The sequence below is a fragment of the Telmatherina bonti genome (assembly GCF_933228915.1).
Source record: "Telmatherina bonti genome assembly, chromosome: 9".
Taxonomy (NCBI): Eukaryota; Metazoa; Chordata; class Actinopteri; order Atheriniformes; family Telmatherinidae; genus Telmatherina; species Telmatherina bonti.
In genome coordinates, this window is record NC_136627.1 from 14077427 (window position 1) to 14101527 (window position 24101).

At 41.7% G+C, this 24101-nt stretch overlaps 1 protein-coding gene across 1 annotated transcript; it reads right to left on the reverse strand.

Annotated features, from left to right (window-relative positions):
* Positions 1-3806: 3806 nt before the first annotated feature.
* LOC306760123 (von Willebrand factor A domain-containing protein 5A-like) lies at positions 3807-23224 on the reverse strand (the record flags this gene model as incomplete). Its single annotated transcript, XM_079245914.1, has 23 exons — positions 3807-3913; positions 4000-4123; positions 4440-4594; positions 8224-8418; positions 10361-10449; positions 11164-11253; positions 12541-12775; positions 14450-14518; positions 14616-14651; positions 14948-14995; positions 15183-15403; positions 15553-15656; positions 15947-16105; positions 16195-16309; positions 16391-16470; positions 18291-18435; positions 18542-18630; positions 18715-18890; positions 19319-19433; positions 19525-19691; positions 19881-20103; positions 20191-20393; positions 23182-23224. 23 exons carry the CDS (start codon positions 23222-23224, stop codon positions 3834-3836), a joined length of 2961 nt encoding a protein of 986 aa, XP_079102040.1. The 3' UTR covers positions 3807-3833.
* Positions 23225-24101: the final 877 nt, after the last annotated feature.

Consider the following 24101-nt stretch of genomic DNA (forward strand, 5'->3'; position numbering starts at 1 on the left):
GTTTTGGAGCACTGTGGAAACACCGTGGTTTCCTGACATCTGATGGTGACCCAGTTCGTCACCGTCGCCTTATTGACTCCCTTCTTTCTGCCATTTTGCTCCCCTGACAGGTTGCTGTATGCACATGTGCACTAACTCTTCTGACCCTGTCTCTACAGGTGACTCTCCTGCAGATGAAGGCTGCGTCTCTGACCCACCCTCCTTTTACAGCCTCTCACTTCCTCTTTTCTCTCACGGCCCACAGATGGAGAGATTTCCTCCTTGGTCTCTCTCAGGCCTTTTCAGGCCTCTTGGACCAAAGCACTTCCTCTCGTGCTGTTGTCCATGCGCATGCGTAAAAGGGGAGGACCAAATTGGTCCCCCCGTAAATTCTTTTTGCAGGTCCACCCGAATGGGCATGGGCCCCTCCGAGGCTCCCCCTCCTGGCACGACCCTGTGTGATAGTAATGTTTTAACATACTGTGCTGATCTCATGTGAACCTTTTCAGGCATTTGCTCTCAGGTTGCTGCAGACCTTCCTGAACCTGCGTCTAAGCAGCTCCGTTTACTTCAGCCTGGAGACTTTGTACTGATGAGAAGCTTCAAACGGAGGTTCCTGCACTGACCGTGGCTCTCCGGCTTGCTGCTGATCCTGACGCAGCAGTGTAACGCACCACCCGACAGAGGGCAGAATAATCCCTGTGGTAGCGTGGGTAGTGAGACAGTCTACTCTCACACCTGAAGACCAGCCGCCGTTCTCAAGCAATCTCAGTGTGGAGTGAAATTAGCGTCCACCTGCAACAGTAGCATGCCAAGCTCCACCGCAAGCTCCGCCCACCCGGCATCATGGAGAAAGATCGACCCTGGCGTCCATTTAGGGTTCATGTCTGATCATTGACGAGCTCAATGTGTTGCTTGGTTATTTTAGCTATCATCATTGTGTTTCCTATTGTCTTCTTTAATCAATCTGCTTCACCCCCTGTTAACCGCTCTGCCACTCACTACAGTTCCTTCTTTGACCCGCGGTCGCTGAGTGTCCAGAAGGGTTCTGAGGGCAACCTCCGGCGGTTAAAAGTGAAGCCTATGCTGAAGTGCATTCAGCTGCAGTTGCCCCTTCATCCGCTAGGGGCTGGCTCCAAAACAGAGCAAATCCCCATAGACTCCCATGTCCCATGTTCCCATGCGGGTCCTTTTTATTGACAGGTACCAATCTCTGGCTTCAAGGACGAAGGACATAGAACAACCACGGTTTTTAGCCGGTGATCAATGTGACTTAGCTTTAGCCCGCTTACCTCCGTTAGCTGGGTAGCTCCCGTTATCTCGGGGTTAGCTCGGTTAGCTTTTAGCTACAGAAACCTCAGAGTTCACTCGATGTCCATCATCCGCCGTGACGCTCACAGCCCCCCTCTCAGCTCCACCTCTTTGTCCATATTTGTGTTTTCCGGGCGAGACGACGCGCATGACGCTACCAACATGGCGACGGTAGGAACCACCCACCGAGCTTCAATTCGGCTTTTCAGGAACCTATGGGTGACGTCACGGAGACCCCGTCCATCTCTTTATACAGTCTGTGGTTCTAACAGGTAGACGCGCCGTCATGTATTTCCCTGCTAGCACTCTGAGGAGCCCCTGTGCGGTCTACTCTGTCATTATGATACATGCGCCATGTGTGTGCTCTGGTTCTTTGGATGGCATGGTGATCAGTGGACCAGTTACCAGTGGTGTTTTTCTGATTCCACTTCTGCATCTACTTGGGGGACCATTTTTTCCTAAACTGGAACTGACTGGTCTCCTTCCTCCTACGTGGATAATAAGAATTCTCGCAGGTGGTCTTGTGTGTTGAAATTAGACCTGACTAAGGCTACTTTGGTGTTCACGTTTAACACTACCTCTGAAGCCCTTTTGTCACATCCTCCTCCTAGTCGATATCGGGGTGGTACTTTTAGTAACTCCTGTTGTCATGTGAGGTTATTTGTGTATGTTCCGGGCCCTCGCCGGGACCCGTTAGAAGATTTTCTCTTTGCAGTGATGTCGCATCGTCGCCTCGTAGCTTGGCTGAGTCCTATGCTGATTTCCCTGTTGTAGGTCTTTTCCCGGGTCCCACGTCTGAACTTGAGAAGTAAGTGGATGATTGCTTTGAGATGATGACTGGCATGTCTGCTCAGAGTAATAATTGGATATTGCTGGCTGAGCAGGTAGAAGTGTTTGTTGGAGTTGCCTGTGTGGTCTGCCTGGGGCCCAGACCTGTGCTGCATGTAGTTACCCCTCCACCTGAGTTTGACTCCACCTGTATGATTGTTTACTCTCTTCTGAAAACCCTATCCCTTTCAGATATGTATTTCCTTCGATGTTCCTTTCCTTCTTACCCGCACACAGTCCCCTCCTCTCTGGTTCAGGTGTGACGACGTGAGATTTTACTTGCTTCATGAGCTCCTCTCCGGGTTCTGGTTTTGTTGGGGTTTTGGTCCGTGCTTGGTGTGACAGTGTTTATGCTGTTAATTTTCTGTGGCCTGCGCCGGCCTTTGGTGGTGGTACGGTGGTCTGGTTTTTAGGGGCGTGCTGCCATCAAAGTGGGCTGGTATATATGCCCCTGTCACCCTTCTCTTGCCTACAGTTGTCTTCCTGGGTTTCCCATCTGCCCCCTTATCCGGTCACTCGGTCCAGGCACTCTGTTCATCCTGACGACTCAGCTGCTTCTGCCTACGTCAACGCTATTGGGGTTCCATTGCAGTACTTGCTGCCCTTTTTGTTCTGTGTTTGCTGTGTCGTCCCGTGTATCAGAGCCTTGTTGGTTGGGCTGATTGACTCTTGGCTTGTTTATTACTCTCCCTGCTTCGGATCTCCCTCACTTTGATCCTTTTTCCTTCTTTTTTGATAGTGATGGCTTTTCTGATTCTGACTCTGACACATGAGTGTTTTTCCTTTCAGGATGATTTTCTTCAACCCTGCCAGGAGTGACCATTCTGATGTTTTAGTTTCCTGCATCTCTTTGGGTAGTTAGTGTTATTTTATGGGTTTGTTTTGTTGCTTTGTTATGTTCATGAATTGTGTTTCTTTTGTGTTGATCCTGAAAGGATCAAAAGGGGGGAATGTGGTGGAATTATGCGTATAGTGTAGTTTTAATATGTTACTAATTTATTAAGTTATATTAAGATATATATTCTGCATAGTTAGAGTAGTTCAGTAAGCTTGCTTTAGTAGATTCATGCATAAAACTAAGTGTTCTGCTCAAGGCCTGTTTCAGCTTTGACTGTTGTTATCTCCAAGCTAGCAGTTGTTTTGACTAGTGCTGCCTGCAAGGGTTGTTTGTGTATGCTTAAAGAACACTGTAGCACTCTGAGCAGGGGCAGAGCTCTCGAGACCTCTCGCCCGCAACATCTGTACATGCCCAATAAATTGAACAGAAAACAGTTGATTTATAGATTTATTTCTCATCGGATAAATTCCACGACAGGTGGTAACCCTGCATCTGCATCACAAAACAAATGTGCTGTTACATTCATTTTAATACAATTTGGTGAGTTTTGTGAATTTAAAAAATAGTCACTGTAACCTAAAGCTGACTCGCATGAATAACACAATAATAATTTCTCAATTATTCTTTTCCTTTATATGCATTATTCATACATCTGTCTTTCAGTAAAACATTCAGATACAAAGAAATATTAAAATCGCAAAAATCAAATATATACTTTGACTTGTTTGGTGGCTGATTATGTAGATACGTGCAGTGCAATTACAAGAAAGCACATTATAAAGGTAGATGTTGAAAAGAGTCATATACAGTCAGAAAGTTGTGTGATACAGTAAATCTGCTTCTACAATCCTTCAAGTGAAGCATCTTTATGTAAAGCTCAGAGTCCCAGAGCATCTTTCTGCACACTGCAGCCCAGCAGCGCATTTCCTGCTGCCACACACTCTGTCACACAAGGTCCTAAAAAAACCCAAAAATGATTTTAACCATTTTAAACAGAAAACATTCTTTTAAAGAAAGAAAAAGAGAAATAAAAGCTGGATTACCATTCTGAGCACAGAGCCATGATGCAGCCTTCATGGCTAGAAGCTCCCACTCCTCCTTTGCGTCCATCTTGAAACCATGAAGCCAGATCAGAGCCAGAATGGTGGCCCATACTTCCTTGTTTGCCTAATCAAACAAAACAATGAGACACAAAATGAAAACTAAAGAAATTACAAAAGACTAATAAAAAGCAACAAAGCACCTGTGTGGGAAATGGTTCTGATCTTACTTTTTCTGTGGTTACTGTATAATATCCAACTTTGGTTCAGATCAGTGAGAGCTCTGAATAGTTTAAGAATGTTTAGTTTGATTTCATTTGTTCCACATCGTGTTTATTACATACATATTTAATAGTAAATTATTGCCATTTTTTTATTTCCATGTTAAAATTGCTGAAAGGATGTCATTACAAATGGGGGTTGTTATTTTTGCAGAGACCCACCGATGCAGGCTTTGACTTTTCCACCTCCTTACTGGTCTTTCCCAATGCAGAGGCCAGAGAAGCATCCAGCATCCAACAACCAGACGCTTTCTGCAGGGACACCAAGTGCAGAAGAGGGTCTCTAGGAGGCTGTTGGGGAACAGATTGTTTCTTAACTGCGGCAAAAGAAAATAAGTTAAATTAAAATTAATTTATTAATTAAAGATGACACACATGGTTAGGTACAGTAAATCAAACAAAGACAAATGATCTACAGGCAACTACCTGATGGAAGTGTTCATAGTTTCCATGTACTGGGTCAGAAACATACCATGTGGAATATGTTGTGAAGTTACCATGAAAAAATACATAAAAAATAAAATAAAGTGAATATACTGGGTCTGTTAAAAATCAAAACAGGGCAACTACAAATAAGTGTGTTGGTCCTAGCATGTGACATGACCCGGCATGTGATTATATCAGAGATCTTTTACATCCATCAGCTCCCAGCAGGTCTCTGAGATCTGCTGGTTGGTAAACAAACATGGCTGAAACCCGAAGGCGACAGTTTTTGCAGCAGGGGCTCCTTCCCTCTGGAACTCCCTTCCTCTCAGATCGACAGTGTAATCGATCTCTTCTAAAACACAGCTAAAAACGCATCTTTTTTATACTTGATTTTACATACTTTTTTTATGTTTTTATGTTCTCAGTTTAATTTTGTGTTTATTGTGAAGCACTTTGTGATTTTCATCTGGAAAAGTGTGATGTAAATAAACACTGACTTACTCCCGTTCACACGAGAGCTATAAATATATGTACTCTTCCAGTCATTTCTCAACCTAATCTTTTCCAGTTACTTTGCAACCACACATTTATACACTTGAGCATTTAAAAAGAAGAAAAGCACAAAAATGTAGAATGGTTATGTAAAAACAAAAACACATCTCAAATTTCTTCACTTTAATATAAAGGCTATGTGTTTTAGTGAAGCTGTTTGCAGAACGTATAGAAAGGACAGATGTTTGGTTTGTGTCATTTGGTGTTTCACTTACACAGTGAACGAACACTAAACTTCTTCTTCATCCGAACTGGACATCAGGAGACATTCATAGTTAAAAACAAAACAAAAATTAGATCAATGATGGAGATTACAAGACAGAGACAAAATCAACTAAAGTGTTTGGTTTGAGATTTTTATGATGATGGAAAAACATTCATTATGGGTGTCAATAGATCAGATACAAAATGCACTGCTATTAAACTTGCGTATTATAGTTATAGAAAACACTGATAATAGATCTTGATTCATGTTTCATTTGACTTACCGTCTGAACTCTCTTGCACAGAACAGAGGATTTTTTTTTGCTAGCTGTTCAATCAGAGGAATTACAATAAAAGAAAGATGTTTTAGCAAAGTACAGTTTAATTTATGTCATGTTGTTAATCCATTTCTATGGGGAATAGCATTGTTAGATTCTGGAGATGGGCTTGTATAAACTTTCATATTTAACTTTTTTTTTTAGCAATTTTAAAACACTTTAAAATGTAAACAAATAACCTTTATTAACAGAAATTATAGAAAACTAATCCCAGTTGGTATTTTTTTACCCTTACCTTCGAGACAACGCTCCATCACTGGTGCTGAATAGTCAGCGACTTTAAAAATAAACACAAAAGGATAATTAATTAAAGGAAATAAGTCAAACAATATGTTGGTGTCTAAGGCTGCAGAATATATCTGTTATTCAAACATTTTCATAATTTATTTTCCATGAATCTTATTACATTATCTCAGATAACGGCAATGGATGATAAGTGTTAGATGTATGTTGATGTATTGTGGTGTTTTCATAGGCATTGAAGTTTTTTTTATTCACCTGCGTCTGAAACGGGAGCACTTCCTTGAAACATCTCTGTAGAGTAAAAGAAGTTTTTAATGAGAATTATTCATGAAGGATAAAATATCAAATCACAACGGAATTATAAAGAGAGAGAAGCTCGCCAACAGCCAGCCATCATGGGAACTGACCAATAAAAGGCAATCAAAGTAACACAAAAGAAAGAAGTCTAAATCTTAGACTCTGAAAATGAAATCTTGATTCATGTTTCATTTGCCTTACCATCTGAACTCAATTGCACAGAACAGAGGGTGATTTTTCCGCGATCTGTTCAATCAGAGGCATTACAATAAAAGAAAGATGTTTTAGCAAAGTACAGTTTAATTTATGTCATGTTGTTAATCCATTTCTATGGGGAATAACATTGTTATATTCTGGAGATGGGCTTGTATGAACTTTCATATTTAACATTTTTTTTAATCAATTTTAAAACACTTTAAAATGCTAACAAATAACTTTTAACTGAAATGATGGAAACCTAATCGCAGTTGGTATGGTGCTGAACAGTAAGCGACTTTAAAAATAAACACGAAAGAATAATTAATTAAAGGAAATAAGAAAAACAATACGTTGGTGTCTAAGGCTGCAAAATATATCTGTTATTCAAACATTTTCATAATTTATTTTCCATGAATCTTATTACATTATCTCAGATAACGGCAATGGATGATAAGTGTTAGATGTATGTTGATGTATTGTGGTGTTTTCATAGACATTGATGTAGCATCCCCGATTGATAGGATGGTCTCTTGAACTGATGGTTCACAACCTTTATTGATCAGCCGTGTATGTAAACACACCGTAAGAGCTACAAAAGCAAATAAAATACAATTAGCACCCTTATTTGTATGTTTTTACCTTATTTCCTTAAATCCACTTTAACAATCTCTATTCTGAGTGCTATTACCATTTATGTTAATTAAACATTTTAACATTGTTTTTTACCTGTTGTATAACACAAAATTACCCACATGTATTTACATTCACATTGATTAAACATCAGAATTATTAAACTTGAACGTTTCTTATTAAGAATGGTCCTTATCAAAGAGCATGAGCACCATCTAGTGGCCAAAAGCCGTTCAACTTTACACTTTGCAGACCACATTAAACTTCGGTCAGATTTAACAAAATTGCATTTACATAACAAAACAGAAATACTAACCTTGTTCCTTCATCAACCAGGTGCTAAGACAGTATAAGTAGCCTTCCTTTAGCTCTAACAATTTCCCTGCGTAACCGTGGGGCACTTTCTTTTACACCCGGGATTTCACGCTGGAGCTGCATACCTTTTTCAGCAATTGCGGCTGATTTTCGACACCTTACTCTTCCGAACCCTTTCAAAATAAAAGCTTTAGCTGAATCAAAAATACACAGCACATAACACTTCCGAACTGATTTCACAATGAAACAAGTATTAGCAAGGTCATTTACACTCCCACCAAATCATTAGAGCTTAACTAGCAAACAAATACAGTGATAATGATTTCTTAATGAAGGAATGACCTGCAACCACTTAAGTCCATGAAACTACATTGTCCATATGAATAAATCCTTGAATGGTACAAGAGGTTAAACAGTCTCAAGGAGCAGAACCAGTTTTTGCACAGGGCGTTCCACTGTTGACGTTTTACCAGTGCATTGTCCTTTCTCCGTTTTCTTTTCTCCAAAGCGAATCTTCACCTTTCTTACGAGTCCATCTTTGTCTGTTACTGTGTCCATAACTCGTGCTAACCTCCATTGATTTCGTGGTAACTCGTCCATCCTCTCCAAGACAATGTCTCCAACCTTCAAGTTTCTTCTTGGAGTGTGCCATTTCTGCCATGTTGCAATGTTGGACAGATACTCTCTTTTCCAACGTGACCAAAACTGTTCTGATAGGTACTGCACCTGTCGCCACCTCTTACGTGCATAAATGTCCTCTTTGATAAATTTACCTGGAGGTGGTAGGGCTATCTTTGACTTCATGGTAAGCAGGTGATTTGGAGTTATTGGTTCTGGGCTGTTTGGGTCGTTTAGGTTGTCCACTGTGAGAGGCCTGCTGTTCACAATAGTCATTGCCTCATAAAAGAAGGTCCTTAGTGATGCATCATCCATTCTGCCTGCAGAAAGAGAAGCCACTGAGAGCAGAATGTTGCGAACTGTCCTGATTTGTCTTTCCCATACTCCTCCCATATGGCTTGAATGAGGAGTGTGCAGCTTGAAATCACACTGTTTCTCCACAAGAAATGTGGTGATGCGGTTAGAGTCCACTTGCTTTAAAGATTCTTGCAGCTCATTTTTAGCTCCAATGAAATTGCTTCCTTGATCGCACCTTATCTCACTGACTGCTCCCCTTATGGCTATAAAACAACGGAGTGCGTTGATAAAAGCATCTGTAGTCATGTCGTCTACCATCTCTATGTGCACAGCTCTACAGCAGAAGCATGTGAACAGAAGTCCATAACGTTTGTGCACCTTGCGAGCCTGTTTAGTCAGAAAAGGACCGAAGCAGTCCATTCCACAAAATGTGAATGGTGGAGATGGATCTAAACGCTGAGTTGGGAGATCAGACATTTTTTGTTCCTCTGTGCCTCGCCTGAGTCTGCGACATTTTACACACTGGTGCAGGAAGTTTGCCACAGCTTTGTTTATGCCTGGTATCCAAAATCCATTTGATCTGATCTCATTGATTGTTAGTCCTTTCCCTTGGTGTTGCACTTTGCTGTGGAAATGATCAATTATCAGCTGAGTGACATAGTGACCCTTTGGAATGATAACTGGATGCTTCAATGTGGAAGAGAATGGTGCATTTTTGAGCCTTCCTCCCACCTTAAGGAGTCCATCACTATCAAGAAAGGCGTCCATTTGAAACAGTTTGCTTTTTTGAGACAGTGCCTTTCCATTCTTGAGCATCCTTATCTCCTCGGCATATTCGTTGACTTGCATGTCTTTTACAATAACACTTTGTGCATTAAGTCTTTCTTGCACTGTACTGTGTCCCAGTGATTTGTCTCCTTTGGCACAACGAATGAGTCGGGCTACAGCTTGAGTAGCTTTGTACCATGAAGAAAACTTTGTTAACTTGTCTGATAAACCTTTGTTTTCTGTTTGAAGTGTGTTCAACGTGTGTACCCTTTTGACCTCTGGATCTCCGAGTGGTACATTTGTGTCAATCTCCGCAGCTGGAGGTATCTCTTTGTCCCATAGAAACTGTGGCCCTTTGAACCAGTCCGAACTAATGAGCTCGCTTACACTCGAGCCTCTGGACGCAATGTCTGCAGGGTTTTGCTCGGAAGGAACATATCTCCACTGCTGTGGGAAGCTATTGAGCCTTATTCTTTGAACTTTGTTGGAGACAAATGTGTGGAAACGACGTGCTTCGTTATTAATGTAGCCTAAAACTACCTTAGAGTCCGTCCAGAAATACTCATCTATCTGTGTCAGTCCAAGCTCCTCTTTTAAAAAGTTGCTTACAGTAACTGAGACAACAGCAGCTGTTAGTTCGAGTCTTGGTATTGTCGTCACCTTGAGGGGAGCAACTCTGGTCTTTGCAGTAACTAAAGCACAGTGCACCTTTTCGTTTTTGCTTACATGTCGTAAATAAGAACACTGACCATAACCATGTGAGCTTGCATCAGAAAAATGATGTAACTCTGTTTTTACTATTTGGCCAAATTCTGCAGGAACATAACAGCGTGGTATTATGACATTTTCTAAGTTCTTAATGTCTCCTTTCCCACACTGGCCTTAGTTCACTGGGAAGGGGGTCATCCCAGTTTGTGCCTTGTTTGCATGTCTCTTGGAGCACTCCTTTGCCCAGGAGTATGAATGGGGAAATGAATCCCAGCGGGTCATAAAGAGATGCAACCATAGATAGAATGCCACGTCTTGTAGCAGGTTGGTCGTTGGGGCGAAAACGAAACCTGAGTGTGTCTGAATCAATGTGCCAATGAATACCTAGTGCTCTTTCAAGTTTAGAGTCATTAAGTTGTATTTCACATGCTTGCTGTGGAGAGGCACGTTCAGAGGCTGGAATGCTTTCTAACACAGTTTTGTCATTACTTGCAAACTTGTGTAGTCTGAGGCCGCCTGAAGCACAGAGAGTTTTAGCCTCTTGTGCAAGCTGAATAGCTTCTGTGACACTCGCAGTACTGGTCACACCGTCATCCACGTAAAAATCTTTCATTATAAACTGTGAAGCAAGAGGATACTGTGTCTCATTCTCTTTAGCAAGATGCTTTAACCCGTAATTGGCACACCCAGGTGAGGATGTAGCACCAAAAAGGTGCACTTTCATGCGAAAGTCTTGGGGCTCAGAGTCCAGGTTGCCATTTTTCCACCACAGAAATCTTAAATAGTCTCGGTCTGCTTCATACACATGAAATTGGTGGAACATTTTTTCAATGTCACACAACAGTGCAACTTGATACCTTCTGAATCTAATGAGAACACCATGAAGATTATTCAGTAGATCTGGGCCTGACAGCAAATGATCATTGAGACAGCTACCTCTATATTTTGCTGAGACATCAAAGACTACTCTGAGTTTGTCTGCCTTTTGAGGGTGATATATGCCGTGGTGGGGAATATACCACTTTTCTCCTTCCCTTGCTTCACTGTGCACTTCTTCAACGTGGCCCTTTTCAATCATTTCACTCATGAACCTTACATATTGTTCTTTGTACCTTTGGTCCTTTGACAGCTTGTTTTTGAGATTTTGAAGTCTCAAGGTGGCCATTTGTCTATTGTTTGGTAAGTGCGGTCTATCCTTAAATGGAAGTGGCATTTCATAATGTCCTTCTGTGTTTTTGTAAATGCCTTCCTTCAATGTGTTCAAAAAGAGTATGTCATCTTGAGACACTGACCTGTTGTCCTTGTTATCTTCCTTGAAGTCAGACTCAAGAACCTTGAGCGCATCAGCTGGAGTCACTGAAGGGAGCTCCTTGACTGTAACTCTGTGACACACAGTAGACATGCTTAAAGAGTCATGGTGAGAAGATGTGGGACCTACAACACTCCAGCCCAATGCTGTGCGGACCGCATAGGGTTCATTTTCTTCTCCTAAGATTACCTGCCTTGGAGCCAATGCCTTGGAGCAACTGTAGCCAATTAACAAGCCAACTTCACAGTCAAGCTGTGGGGGAATCTCATTTGCTATTACCTTGAGATGATTCCATTGTCTTGCTGTCTCACAGGTAGGAATGTGAGAGCGGTTCACTGGTATACTGTCCTTAGTATAAGCAGGAGGGAGTTCAATAATTTCTGAGGAGTTGTAGCCTCTCACTTTTAGACCTGAGACACGCTTGCTTGGAACAACAGCATCTTTACCAAGCATTGTGGTGAGCCTTAACCTTATTGGGGTGGATTTAGCTTTAAGGCTACTGGTCACATCATGGTCAATGAACACTGTGTCACTCTGAGTATCTAAAAGCGCATAAACTAGCCTTTCAGTTCCTGGATGTTGCTCTGATGAAACCCATACTGGCACAATCATCGAAATACTCACGTTGGTTTCGCTGGTTTCTGCGTTGAGAGACAGTGTAGTTGCAGCACGTTCTGTGTTGCTCTGAGTTGGGTTCATGGCTGATTTCTCATTATCATAGCTGAAGTCGTGCAGACAGGTAGGGTGTTTTCTCTTACATATTTCACACACAAGTCTGTAACAACAATCCCTTGCACTGTGACCAGGTCTGAGACATCCATAACAGAGGTTTTTCTCTTTTATGAACTTCCTTCGCTCCTCAAGCGATTTGCCTTTAAACTGTGGGCAGCCGTGAAGCTTGTGTCCATTGTCTTGACAGAGCAAACATGGTGGTTTAACGTTTGACCTTTGTTTGGGGTTTTCAGTCTCTGTTGCTGTCAGAGTGTGGAGAACACTTGAGGTGGGCCTTTTTTCCTTTCGGTTATTTTTGCTAGAGCTTGTGATGAAGTCTGTAGAGTGGAGAGCCTGAAATGATGTAATTGGGTTACAAACAATCTCTGCCTCAGATGACATGAACTCTGCAAAGTCCTTTAAACTTGGAAACTTCCCAGTTTCTTTCATGAATTGAGTAGCTTGTCGATTCCACCTTGCAATTGCCCAGTCTGGTAACTTTTGAACAAGTTTTTAGTTTTCCTCACAATCACTGAGAATATTTAAGCATTCAATGTGGGGCAGGGCCTCATAACATGTTTGAATGAAATCTGCAAAGGCCCTAAATCCTGTAGAGTCCTTTGTTTGTATCTTTGGCCATTTTGCCAACCTTTCTCTGAACGCCTTCTGAATGACAAATGAATGTCCATATCTTTGGTTGAGGCGTTCCCATGCATCTCTGTATGCATCACAATCATTTCTGTAGAAGATGCCATCAAGTGTCTTTCGAGCTGGGCCTCCGACATATTTCTTTAAATAGTGCAGTTTGTCAGCAGGCGAGATGTTCTTTTTATCAATGAGAGCAACAAATGAAGCCTTCCACTCGATGAACTGTATCGGGTCACCTGTGAATGTGGATGGCTCTGGAGTTGGCAGTCTGTTCATGGTGATGCTGTCCTGTATTGCTTGAGCTAGGTGAAGAACATCAGTTTGTGGAAGTGAGGTAGGCATCACATGACTGTTTGGAACTTGAATTGGGGTAAAAACTGTGGGAGACATTTGAGCTGCTCTGCATATATTTATAGCATTAGCACTGCACTCGCTCTTCATCTCTTGATCATAAGTCATCAGTCTAGCTCGTGCAGCCTTTAACTCCTTTTTGGCCTTTAGTCTCTCTAACTCACGCCGTTGAGATTCAAGCTCCCTTTTTTGCCTTTCCTCTAAAAGTTGGATCTTTTCCTTTTGTCTTTCTTCTTCTAGCAACACTTCATATTCCGCTTCCTTAGCGGCCAACTCTGCTGCAGCTTCTGCTCTCCTTGCAGCAACTGATGTCTTGGCAGAACTTGAGGTATTTGCGGAAGAATGTTTACTAGGGAAAGTGACAGAAGAACTGTAAATGGATTGAGCATAGTCTGGGTCAATAAGCTCACGAAGACGTGTCTTTACTGCATTACTATCATAGTCATCTATGTCTGATAGTCTTTCGTGTGCAACCTCTATAATGTCTCTGGTGACTGCTTCACATGCATCTATGAGTCGCCTTGTGTCACTGGAGGGAGTAATGTGTTCTCTGATTTCCGTATACAATTTTATGACACTGTCTCTTTCCTTCTCTAAGATGTTTGTCAGTGAAGCTATTTGACTGTTTGATATGTCTCCCTCTAACTGCTCTCGTGATGCACGTACTTGTTTTTTCCATTCATCATAAACTTTGAGAAGACGTTTTTCCTTTCTGTTGGCCTCCTCCTCTTGATATGCTTGCATCCTTTCTGTTGGCCGTCTTTGACGAGCAGGGTGACTACGATCAGTTTCCTCATTGAACTGGGGATCCACTGTGTGTTCCGTTTCTTCTTCAGATGTCTCCATATTTAGGACAGATGCCGTAGACCATCAGATCCCTGGCAGCCTTATAGAATCTGTAGATTAACTTTCACTGAGACCCTCATTGCTGAGCAGGAGTTGAACTCTTTTACGGTGGGGGCTCTTCTCAGCTTGGGTCAAGCTCTTACTGTAGCATCCCCGATTGATAGGATGGTCTCTCGAACTGATGGTTCACAACCTTTATTGATCAGCCGTGTATGTAAACACACCGTAAGAGCTACAAAAGCAAATAAAATACAATTAGCACCCTTATTTGTATGTTTTTACCTTATTTCCTTAAATCCACTTTAACAATCTCTATTCTGAGTGCTATTACCATTTATGTTAATTAAACATTTTAACATTGTTTTTTACCTGTTGTATAACACAAAATTACCCACATGTATTTACATTCACATTGATTAAACATCAGAATTATTAAACTTGAACGTTTCTTATTAAGAATGGTCCTTATCAAAGAGCATGAGCACCATCTAGTGGCCAAAAGCCGTTCAACTTTACACTTTGCAGACCACATTAAACTTCGGTCAGATTTAACAAAATTGCATTTACATAACAAAACAGAAATACTAACCTTGTTCCCTCATCAACCAGGTGCTAAGACAGTATAAGTAGCCTTCCTTTAGCTCTAACAATTTCCCTGCGTAACCGTGGGGCACTTTCTTTTACACCCGGGATTTCACGCTGGAGCTGCATACCTTTTTCAGCAATTGCGGCTGATTTTCGACACCTTACTCTTCCGAACCCTTTCAAAATAAAAGCTTTAGCTGAATCAAAAATACACAGCACATAACACTTCCGAACTGATTTCACAATGAAACAAGTATTAGCAAGGTCATTTACAATTGAAGTTTTTTTATTCACCTGCGGCTGAAACGGGAGCACTTCCTCGAAACATCACTGTGGAGTAAAAGAAGATTTTAATGAGAATAATTCATGAAGGATAAAATATCAAATCACAACGGAATTATAAAGGGAGAGAAGCTCGCCAACAGCCAGCCATCATGGGAACTGACCAATAAAAGGCAATCAAAGTAACACAAAAGAAGGAAGTCTAAATCTTAGACTCTGAAAATGAAATCTTCCAGATTCTAATAAATTCTCAGGACATTATAAAAGAAAGCACACAATAAATCACTTTAACTAGTGAACTAATAGTAATAACTTGCATTGAAGTCATTGAACATGTTACTCACGTGGACGTGAATTCCTTACAGATTTACTCATCATCACTGGATAATGCACTGAGAAGAGAGAGTAAGACATGAGATAAAGATCATTAGTTGTGAAGCCCTTTTCTCTGTTTCATCATTACACAACTTTATAAAAAAAAAAACTTGGAAGATAATTTATTCAAAAACATGCTACCGGCACACTGTCTTTAAATTTTCCTCCCCACAAATTTTACTTTTAGACACAAAAAAACCCTACTTGGTGTTGGAATATTTCTGCGTGCCAGAGGTCCTTGAATCGACTCGCCACTGTCTTTGTTGACAGCAATGAAGGCAGTTAAAGAACTGCTCACTCCTGATTGGACACTGAGTTCCACCACCCTCTTCTTCACTCCTTCATTTTGCTTTCCTCTGTCAGATCTTTCCTCCACCTCCAGGGAACGAATCTGAGTGCGAGCAGCCAACCTGTGGATTGTTAATCTGAAGAGAGCAGAAGAGACATGGACCAGAAAATGCTTTGATATGGATTTAAAGGTCAGTAAACTACATGCTCACAATTATTACTTTAACGCCAACATTAAACCAAAATCAACTCATTACTTCTGCATTACTTCCTGCAGATTATTTACCCAGTGTCCACTGCTGGTTGGAGATGGAAGTGCAGCTGGTCCTGCGAGGGATGACCGGCAAGGCTGTACTTCACCGTTACACAACCCTCTGTTGCCTTTGAACTCTTAAAAATTATGACAGGATTAAAATAATAAGCATGCCTTTATAATAATAATGGATTAGATTCATATTGCTCTTTTTCAAACCGCTCAAATTTACATTTTATGCATCTATATTCCTACACCAGTGATGTCAACACTGGAGGCAAATAGAATGAAGTTTCATCACTGGATGACCTGATCTCCACCAGAGCCACTGTCCCCCCACATGTCACATACATAAAGATACATGGGATTTTCTTTCTCCTCTGTAAACCTTGCCAGCAAAACCATTTAAACACAGTGGCATTCCTACCTTTCCAGTGATCTGGGCATAAATCAGTGACCTCTGACCCTGGAAAATTGCTGTGATTGGTGGAGAGAGGACGGAGGCTGACACGCCCTTTGGTAAATCCCATTTTACTGAGATGTTCTCCACTGCTGGCTGCAGTGCAAACCGCAGCGACTGCATCACCTGATGGTTAAAACACATTAGAAAATGCTTTACTCATCTGTTTGCATCTCCATTTTTATAGTTTTTGTTTTTTTTTATTATTTACTAACTTTTGGCTGCATCCTGTCAGTCCCTGTGATGAACTGAGTGTGACCTCCTCCCTCCTTGGCCAACCCATTGATAAGAGCAGAGCTGGCTCCTTCTCCAATTCCAAAAGAAAAACACCTGCAAAGTAAAACTTTTGTTTTTAAAAACACATAACCACAATGTGTTGCTTACTGTCAGTGTTTGTTTATGTGGTTTCACCTGTGGGAACCTGCATTCTTCTTAACCAGGTCAATAACTTCTTTGGTATTCCCCACCTCCCCATCAGTGAAGACAAACAGCTTTGGAAAGAGAAACAACATCACATCCACACATCAGTGAAAACTGTGTAAGGTAAGTAACACATCTGTTTCAGTAAAATATGTAGCAACATATGAAGAACAAATAAAAGCATTGTAAAAACCAGCTTAAAGAACAGGTTTGTACTTGGAAGGTGTATGCAGCCTTGGGAGGGGACACAACATCACACACATGAAGTGAAAAATCACTGAGGAATTGAATCAACGTTGTGTAACACTGTTGTCTGAGTAACATGTGCTGCAAAGTATGAAGAACGAAAAGAGACAAAGCAAATGTAAGCTTCAAACAAAAGCTTTGTTTAAAGTTGGCTGTGAGCAGAACAGTGGAAGCTACTGGGCAAAACAAACAAAAAGTTTCTGCTGGTTTTAGAAGTTAGTTGCCTCGATATGCATCTCATGTCTGAGAACAAAACTATTAATACTTCAGGATTTGTTCCTGCAGATGAGGTTTGAATGTATTCTATTCTATTCTATTCTATTCTATTTTATTGTCATTTAGCAGACACTTTTATCCAAAGCGATTTATAAATGAGAGTGAGTGGCTTCTGTAAGCCAGAAGCAAAGCTTTGAATTTGATGCATGATGTGACTGGAAGCCAGTGAAGCATGATTAGCAGTGGCGCGACACAAGCTCTTTTGGGCTACCAGACATGCTGCGGTGTTCAGGATCATCAGCAGAGGTTTAACTGAGCATGCAAGCAGACCTGCCAGCAGGGAATTGCAGTAACCGATGCGATGAATTACCAGAGCCTGAACCAAAAGCTGTGTATTGTGTGTTCTGTCAGAAACGGTCTTATTCTCTTGATGTTGTAGAGAGCAAATCAGCAAGAAAGGGCAACTGTGAAAAAATAGACCTTAACAGTCAATTGGTCATCCACATTGACACCCAGATTCCGGGAAGCAGAAGTAGGCATAAATATTAGAGAGTTGAACTTCACACTTATTTACGGAGGTGAGGAAGGATTGGCTGGACAAACAATGAGCTCTGTCTTGGACAGATTTAGCTCAAGGTGGCGAGCTTTCATTCATGCAGAGATATTAGCAAGGCAAGCTGATATTTCTGCGAAACAGTTGCATCGTCTGGTGGGAAGGAAAGGAAAAGCTGAGGGTCATAACAGTGGTCGAAGAAGCCGTGAAAGCTTATAACTGCTCCAAGTGAAGAGGTGTTTTGTGAAAACAGAAGAGTTCCAACCACCGATTCCTGAGGCACCCCTGTTTTCAACTCACACAATCTGGATACTTCTCCTCACTAAGTTACTCTAAAGCAGGAATCCCCAACCCTGGTCCTCAAGGACCGGTGTCCTGCAGGTATTCCAAGTGTTCCTGCTGGAATACACCTGACTCAGACTCAGACAAGCTCTGCACATGTCTGCTAAATACACACTGATTTGAATCAGGTGTGTTGCAGCAGGACACTTGGAAAATCTGCAGGACACTGGTCCTTGAGGACCAGGATTGGGGAACCCTGGTCTAAAGGATCTTCCTGTGAGGTAGGACCCAAACAATGAGAGGACAGATCCAGAGACGCCAAGCTCAGAGAGTGTGGAAAGGAGAATCTGATTGTTGACTGTGTCAAAAGTTGGGGACAGGTCCAGCAGAAAAAGTACTGAAGATTGACCAGTGGATCTGGCAATTCGTAGGGAATCAGTAACATACAGGAGAGCCGTTTCAGTGGAATGGCCTATACTGAAACAAAATCAAGATAACTTTGAGGCGGCATGTTCAAAGTTAACAAAGTTATTGGAAGGTTTTCCAACCATGAGGACCTGTTACATTGGAACATCAGTGTATGACCGTCATTACCTGTCTGGGCTGCTTGGGGATGCAGGGCTGCTTGTAAATGTGCTTGAGAGGCTGAAGTATCTCAGTTCCTCCCAAATCAGCCTGCATCTCCTCAACATTCTTCAGAGCCTCCTCCATGCTCTTCTCATTGTACTCCACACTCTTACTGCCATCAGAAACACAAGCAGAGAAGGTCAAACCAACAAATCTGATCTAATGATCATCATAGAACATTAATGACTGAAACACATTTTGTTGACTGAGTCACTTACGGGAAGATGTGTTCAAATGTGGACCCAAAACTGTAGATATTGAAGTAGCAGCCCATTGGTAAACTCTTCAGCAGGAGCAGCAGAGTATCCTAGAGGAACGCAGGGAAGATCATGATGGTAATTTGCTGAGAGATATTAATGTTTCTATGATTGAGTTTACATTTGTTGAATACCCTTGCACTGCTGATGCAAGTTTCTTGCTCAGTGCTATTACTGATGGAAAAGTCCATATTCCCCGATCGATCCAGTAAGAACACAAACTCCCCACATGAGGCGAGTGAGGACATCACAGACTGGGGGAACTCAGGGTAAAGGCTCACCATCACCACTGCATCCCCCATCAGAGTACCTGAATCATGAGACAAATTGAAAAAACAAAACAAATCTATATTTTGAAATTAGTTTTTAAATACATGTAACATCAAGTGATGATGATTGTAGTGCCTATCTGTCATCCTGTTTTTGTTTTTCACTCTCAACAAGAGTCTAATGACCACTTTATAACTTTACAAGCGGGCGACAGACTTAGACATCTGAGTCGGCTTTGTTGGCTTCACCAACAACAAAACAACCATGTAGCTCCTCTATCCACTCGTCTATTCACAACTTCTCACAACATGAGAGAGAGCAACATACCTCCTGTCTGAGTGTGGAAGCTGCGAAAGCGGACTACAATGTCAAAAACATCCAAAACAAAAATTTTATAGTCACAAAAATTGTACTTACAATTAAAGACAATAAATCTTTGATCTGTATACAAATACCTGACACACTCACCAGACTTTGCAGAAACTTGTCCTGCTTCCACCACAGCAGTGGGCTGGTGGGCATCTTTGTAATAAATCAGCAGCTCAACATCTCTGTCAAACTTGTGTCCTGAAGCCAACTTAACCTGAAGTACAAAAACACAAATATACAGTAAATAAAGTTATTTATGTTGCATGTGACAAACACATAAACAAACACATCTCCACTCTACCTACCACAGCCTGTGTCTGATCATTGTTGAGGTACTGAAGAGGCTCCAGGGAACAGCTGGATTCTACTTTAGAGACTGGACGAGGAGAGGACACTCGAGCAGAAAAGGACAAACTGTAGGGCACCAGAGAGGCTGGAACTGAGGTCACCTGGATACTGACACCTTCACTACCTGGAAACATCAAGAGAGATAACTGTTGTTAGATGGAGCTGGGAGGATTTGTGAAGCCTGCTACAAAAGTTAGTATAAAAAATTACTAGAGGTATGCTGAGGTTATCAAATATCTTTAAATGGATCCAGTCTTCATTTGAGTTTGATTGATGAGGACAGATTTGAAACATATTTACTGAACATAACTACCCTGAGGTTGGTAGTGAGGGTTGAGGACAGCAGGCAGACAGAATCTCAGCCCGTCATCAGCCTGCACAGAAAGCTCAGTGACGTACTCCAGCCTGATGGAGGCGCTCTCTCCTGGAGGCAGACTGCCCACACTCAGAGAGAAGATATCTGGACTCTGCTCACTCTCCTCCAACAGGAAGGCCTGCTGACCAGAGCTCAAAGCATCATCATACTCCTCTCGAGCCTGCAGAACACATGAAACATGTCAGTAACATTCACTTCACTGTGTTTCAGCTCCTTTATGCTCAGTAAATCTTTCTGTCCAGCTCACCTGCTGTTTCTCCTTCACTTCAGCTACAATGTGTGTCTGTCCAATCTTTGCACTAAAATGACACACAGCAGCATCTCCAGGCAGAGGGAAGACAAAAACAGCCTCCAGTGGTTTGTCCTCCTTGTTCTCGTAGTTCAGAGTGGAGACCACTGTCGCTACATGGTCCCTCACCTGCAGCTCCACCTCGATGCTCTTCAGAGGAACTGACAGAGCAAAAGGATGAACAGAAATGTAGATCATACATATTCTCCACACAATCAGAGGAAACAGACTGCGATCACTGCAGTTTTCAGAGTTTGTAGGAAACAGTTTGACAAAAGAGAGTTTTTTACTTGATGTAAAGGTCAGTTAAAAATGCAGCTAAAAACACATAAAAAGCTGTAAGCAGAATGTGAACTGTTTCAGCTTATTTTAGACAGGATGAAGCTGGCACATTTTGTCTGAGTTGTTCATCGGGAATGGAGACATTCCAAGTCCTGGACCAGATGTAGACACTAGCTTTTTAACAAATTGTCTCAATTTTGCTTATTAAAGAATTATGTAAATTAAATAATATTCTCAACCCCTATGATGACGACAACCATAGGTGGAAATGTTCCCTTGCCCGGACGCGGGTCACAGGGGCCCCCCTCTGGAGCCAGGCCTGGAGGTGAGTCAAGAGAGCGAGAGTCTGGTGGCCAGGCCTTTCACTGTGGGCCCCGGTCAGGCTGAGCCCTAAAGGGTTACATAAGCAATGTGAGCTGGGCAGCAGCAAGAGGCGGGGACCCTGGCGGTCCGATAATCAGCTGCAGAAACTGGCTCTTGGCAGCCTTAGCTTGCGCATGCGGTTGAGCTTACTCACAGTAAGTCAGATTCGTTGCCAGTAAGGGTTGGACTCTGCCAAGGCTGCCCTTTATCTCCGAATCTGCTCATAACTTATATGGACAGAATTTCTAGGCACAGCCAAGGTGTTAAGGGGATCCGGTTTGGTGGCCCCAGGATTGTGTCTCTGCTTTTTGGGAATGACATGGTCCTGTTGGCTTCATCTGGCCGTAACCTCCAGCTCTCAACTGAGTGATTCACAGCTGAGTGTGACGCGACTGGGATGAGAATAAACTCCTCCAAATCTGAGACCATGGTCCTCAGCCGGAATAGGGTGGTTTGCCCTCTCCAGGTTGGAAGTGAGGTCCTGCCTCAAGTGGAGGAGTTGTTTTTTGTTTTTTTTTGTCTTGTCCAGCATTCAAACAAGCAGAATGATGTTCTGGATGCTGTGTTCTGCTGAGCAAATTTACTTTGCCAAGGACAGCTTTTATAGATATAATGATCCCCTTGATTTTCTGGATTCTTATTTTATTTTTCTATTTGCTTTGGATAATTGTTCATATTACAGAGTAAATGCTGCTGGGCCAGACTGGAGAGGATACAAGAGGGACAGAAAAGAAGAAAAAACAAGAGAAAGAGCTAAATGCATAAGTCTATCCACACATACATACCCTGTATATATATATGTACATGTACATTTTTCCTCTGTTGTGCCATGATGGTGGAATGATATCATAAACTCTGTCCGCTCTGCAGAGTCCCTGTTTCCTTTTAAGAGCAAGCTGAAGACTCAGCTCTTTAAGGAGCACTTCAACACTTAGCATAGCTATATTTGTCGGAATGTTGGAGAACTTAGCCCAGTTCTTTGCAAGAAACATTATGGTATTAATTCTTTGTATTTTAACATAACCTGGTGGTAAGCCTGTAGCACTTAATGGAAGGACCTGGGTCCAACTGGACAGTCCACTAGCACCTTCCTACGATGTCCTCTACTGTTTGACTCTGTGCTTGTGTTGTTCTCCCTCATATGTAAGTCGCTTTGGATGAAAGCATCTTCTAAGTGACTGTAGAATAGAATAGAATAGAACAGAATAGAATAGAATAGAATAGAATAGAATAGAATAGAATAGAATAGAAGAGAAGAGAATAGAATATGTACATACACACACACACACATATATATATATATATATATATATATATATATATATATATATATATATATAAATATATACACTCACACAAGCCAACTCTAAATTCATGGTCCCTGCAGATAACAAAACCATTAACTGTCAGGAGCACCAGAAACTAGCACGTTGGATCAGAAAGACATAAAGAAAGCTATCTGCTGCTAATGAATCAACTTGCAGGATGACTCAGCTACTGTGACACATGCTGAACATTCAGAGTGGAACGTGTTCAGAGAAAAGTGATCATGGCAATGTGACCCCGCCCACCCATAGGCAAGAGGCAGGCCAGGAGAACCCCGAAACCTGGGCAACTGGCAGTCACCCCTAAGCACAGACCCCAACCACCCCACTCCAGAGCCAGCCATGCATCCACCCAGGAGGTGGTCAAGGAGGGCCCCAGCCAGAGACCCCCACAGTCAGGGGGAACAGGCCCCACCAGGCCCAGGCCAGCAAGGGCCGGCAAGGGCCGGGAGGGTGCAGCCCACACCGTCGGAGGGCTGGCCCAGACCGCCACCTAGTGGCAGCCAGGTGGATAGATGGATGAATAATATTCTCAGCAGACAGTTGTGATGGAGCAACAGGGATATGACTCTACTCATAAATATACAGCTTCAGTACAGGGAGAGGTCAGCAAGGATGCTTATGTCACCAACAGTAAGTAAGCAAGTAAATAGTAAGAATCAATGCAAATTATTCAAATTATTAAACAATTCACTAAAGTCATCAAGGAATAGTATCTCATAGTCCAGTGGTTTCTAGATGTTTAGAAATATTCTTTGACTAATGTGATGAGACACAGAAAAGTCGTAAATGTTATTTTTATGTAACCACATCTCAGCAGAAATCTTAAAAGGAAGTTGATGCCAGGTAATGAAATCAGTTACTACCACATATAATTAATCATCTTTAAAATCCAAGGATAGGTTTTACATCTGAAGAGAACGTAACTTTAAAGATGTCACAGAGAAACAAGTGATGTAGATTAAGCCCAGCTCTGTACCTGGTTCCTTCTGGAGAGTTAGCAGACCACAGCAATTCATCATTGTACCTGTGAAACAAGGAAATATAAGCGTTGTCTCTTAGCAGAACCATTTCTCTACTGTTAAGACACTCTATTTCCCAGAACAAAAAACACCAAAGTAAGTGAAAAATATAAATAAGAATTTAAATCCTTTGCCAGCATCTATTTAACGTAACATCCTGGAACCTCCTATTTTTCAAAGGTTTTATTCAGAGTTATAACTCCTGTACAAATTAAACTTTAAAGACAACAATCTGCTGCTTTCTACATGTTGGCGGGATAAACTTGTGTCAGGACAGCTGCACTAAATTAAAAAACTTAAATGGAAGCTTACCTGATTGGTCAAATTATAAACTGAGAAGAGATACGCTTCGGTTTCACAGCAGGTCCCTCTGTTACTGTATTTTCAGACGTCTCCTTAAAAAAGCAGGACCTTGTGAGTCAGCAGTCCCGAGCATATGAGTGTGTTCTGGGTACGCTCGATTTTGAAACATGAACCTACTAGGTGGGTGGAGTTATTTATATGTATCGCTGACAATTTCTCACAAAATTTTATGGAAAAAGAGACAAATGCTCACATTTTTGAAGTCTTGTTTAAACAAAATGAATTATTATGTGCACAACATTAGTAGAAGGAGTTAAATGCTCACTATATATGCGTATAACGATGATTTCCTATAACTTAAGTCATAATTGAGTTTTAATGCACTAAACTGAGTTTAAACGATTTGAAAGAGGGTCCTTTTTTCCTAGCTTTGTTTCATAGGTACTTTGGGCTTAATGTAAGTTTCTGGTGCGGTTACATTGTGGGATGAATCAGTCTCTTTGTTGAGAACAAAACAGAGCAACCAGACATTGTGGGAAAGCGTATTAGGATCAGTTCACCAAAAAACAGTGTC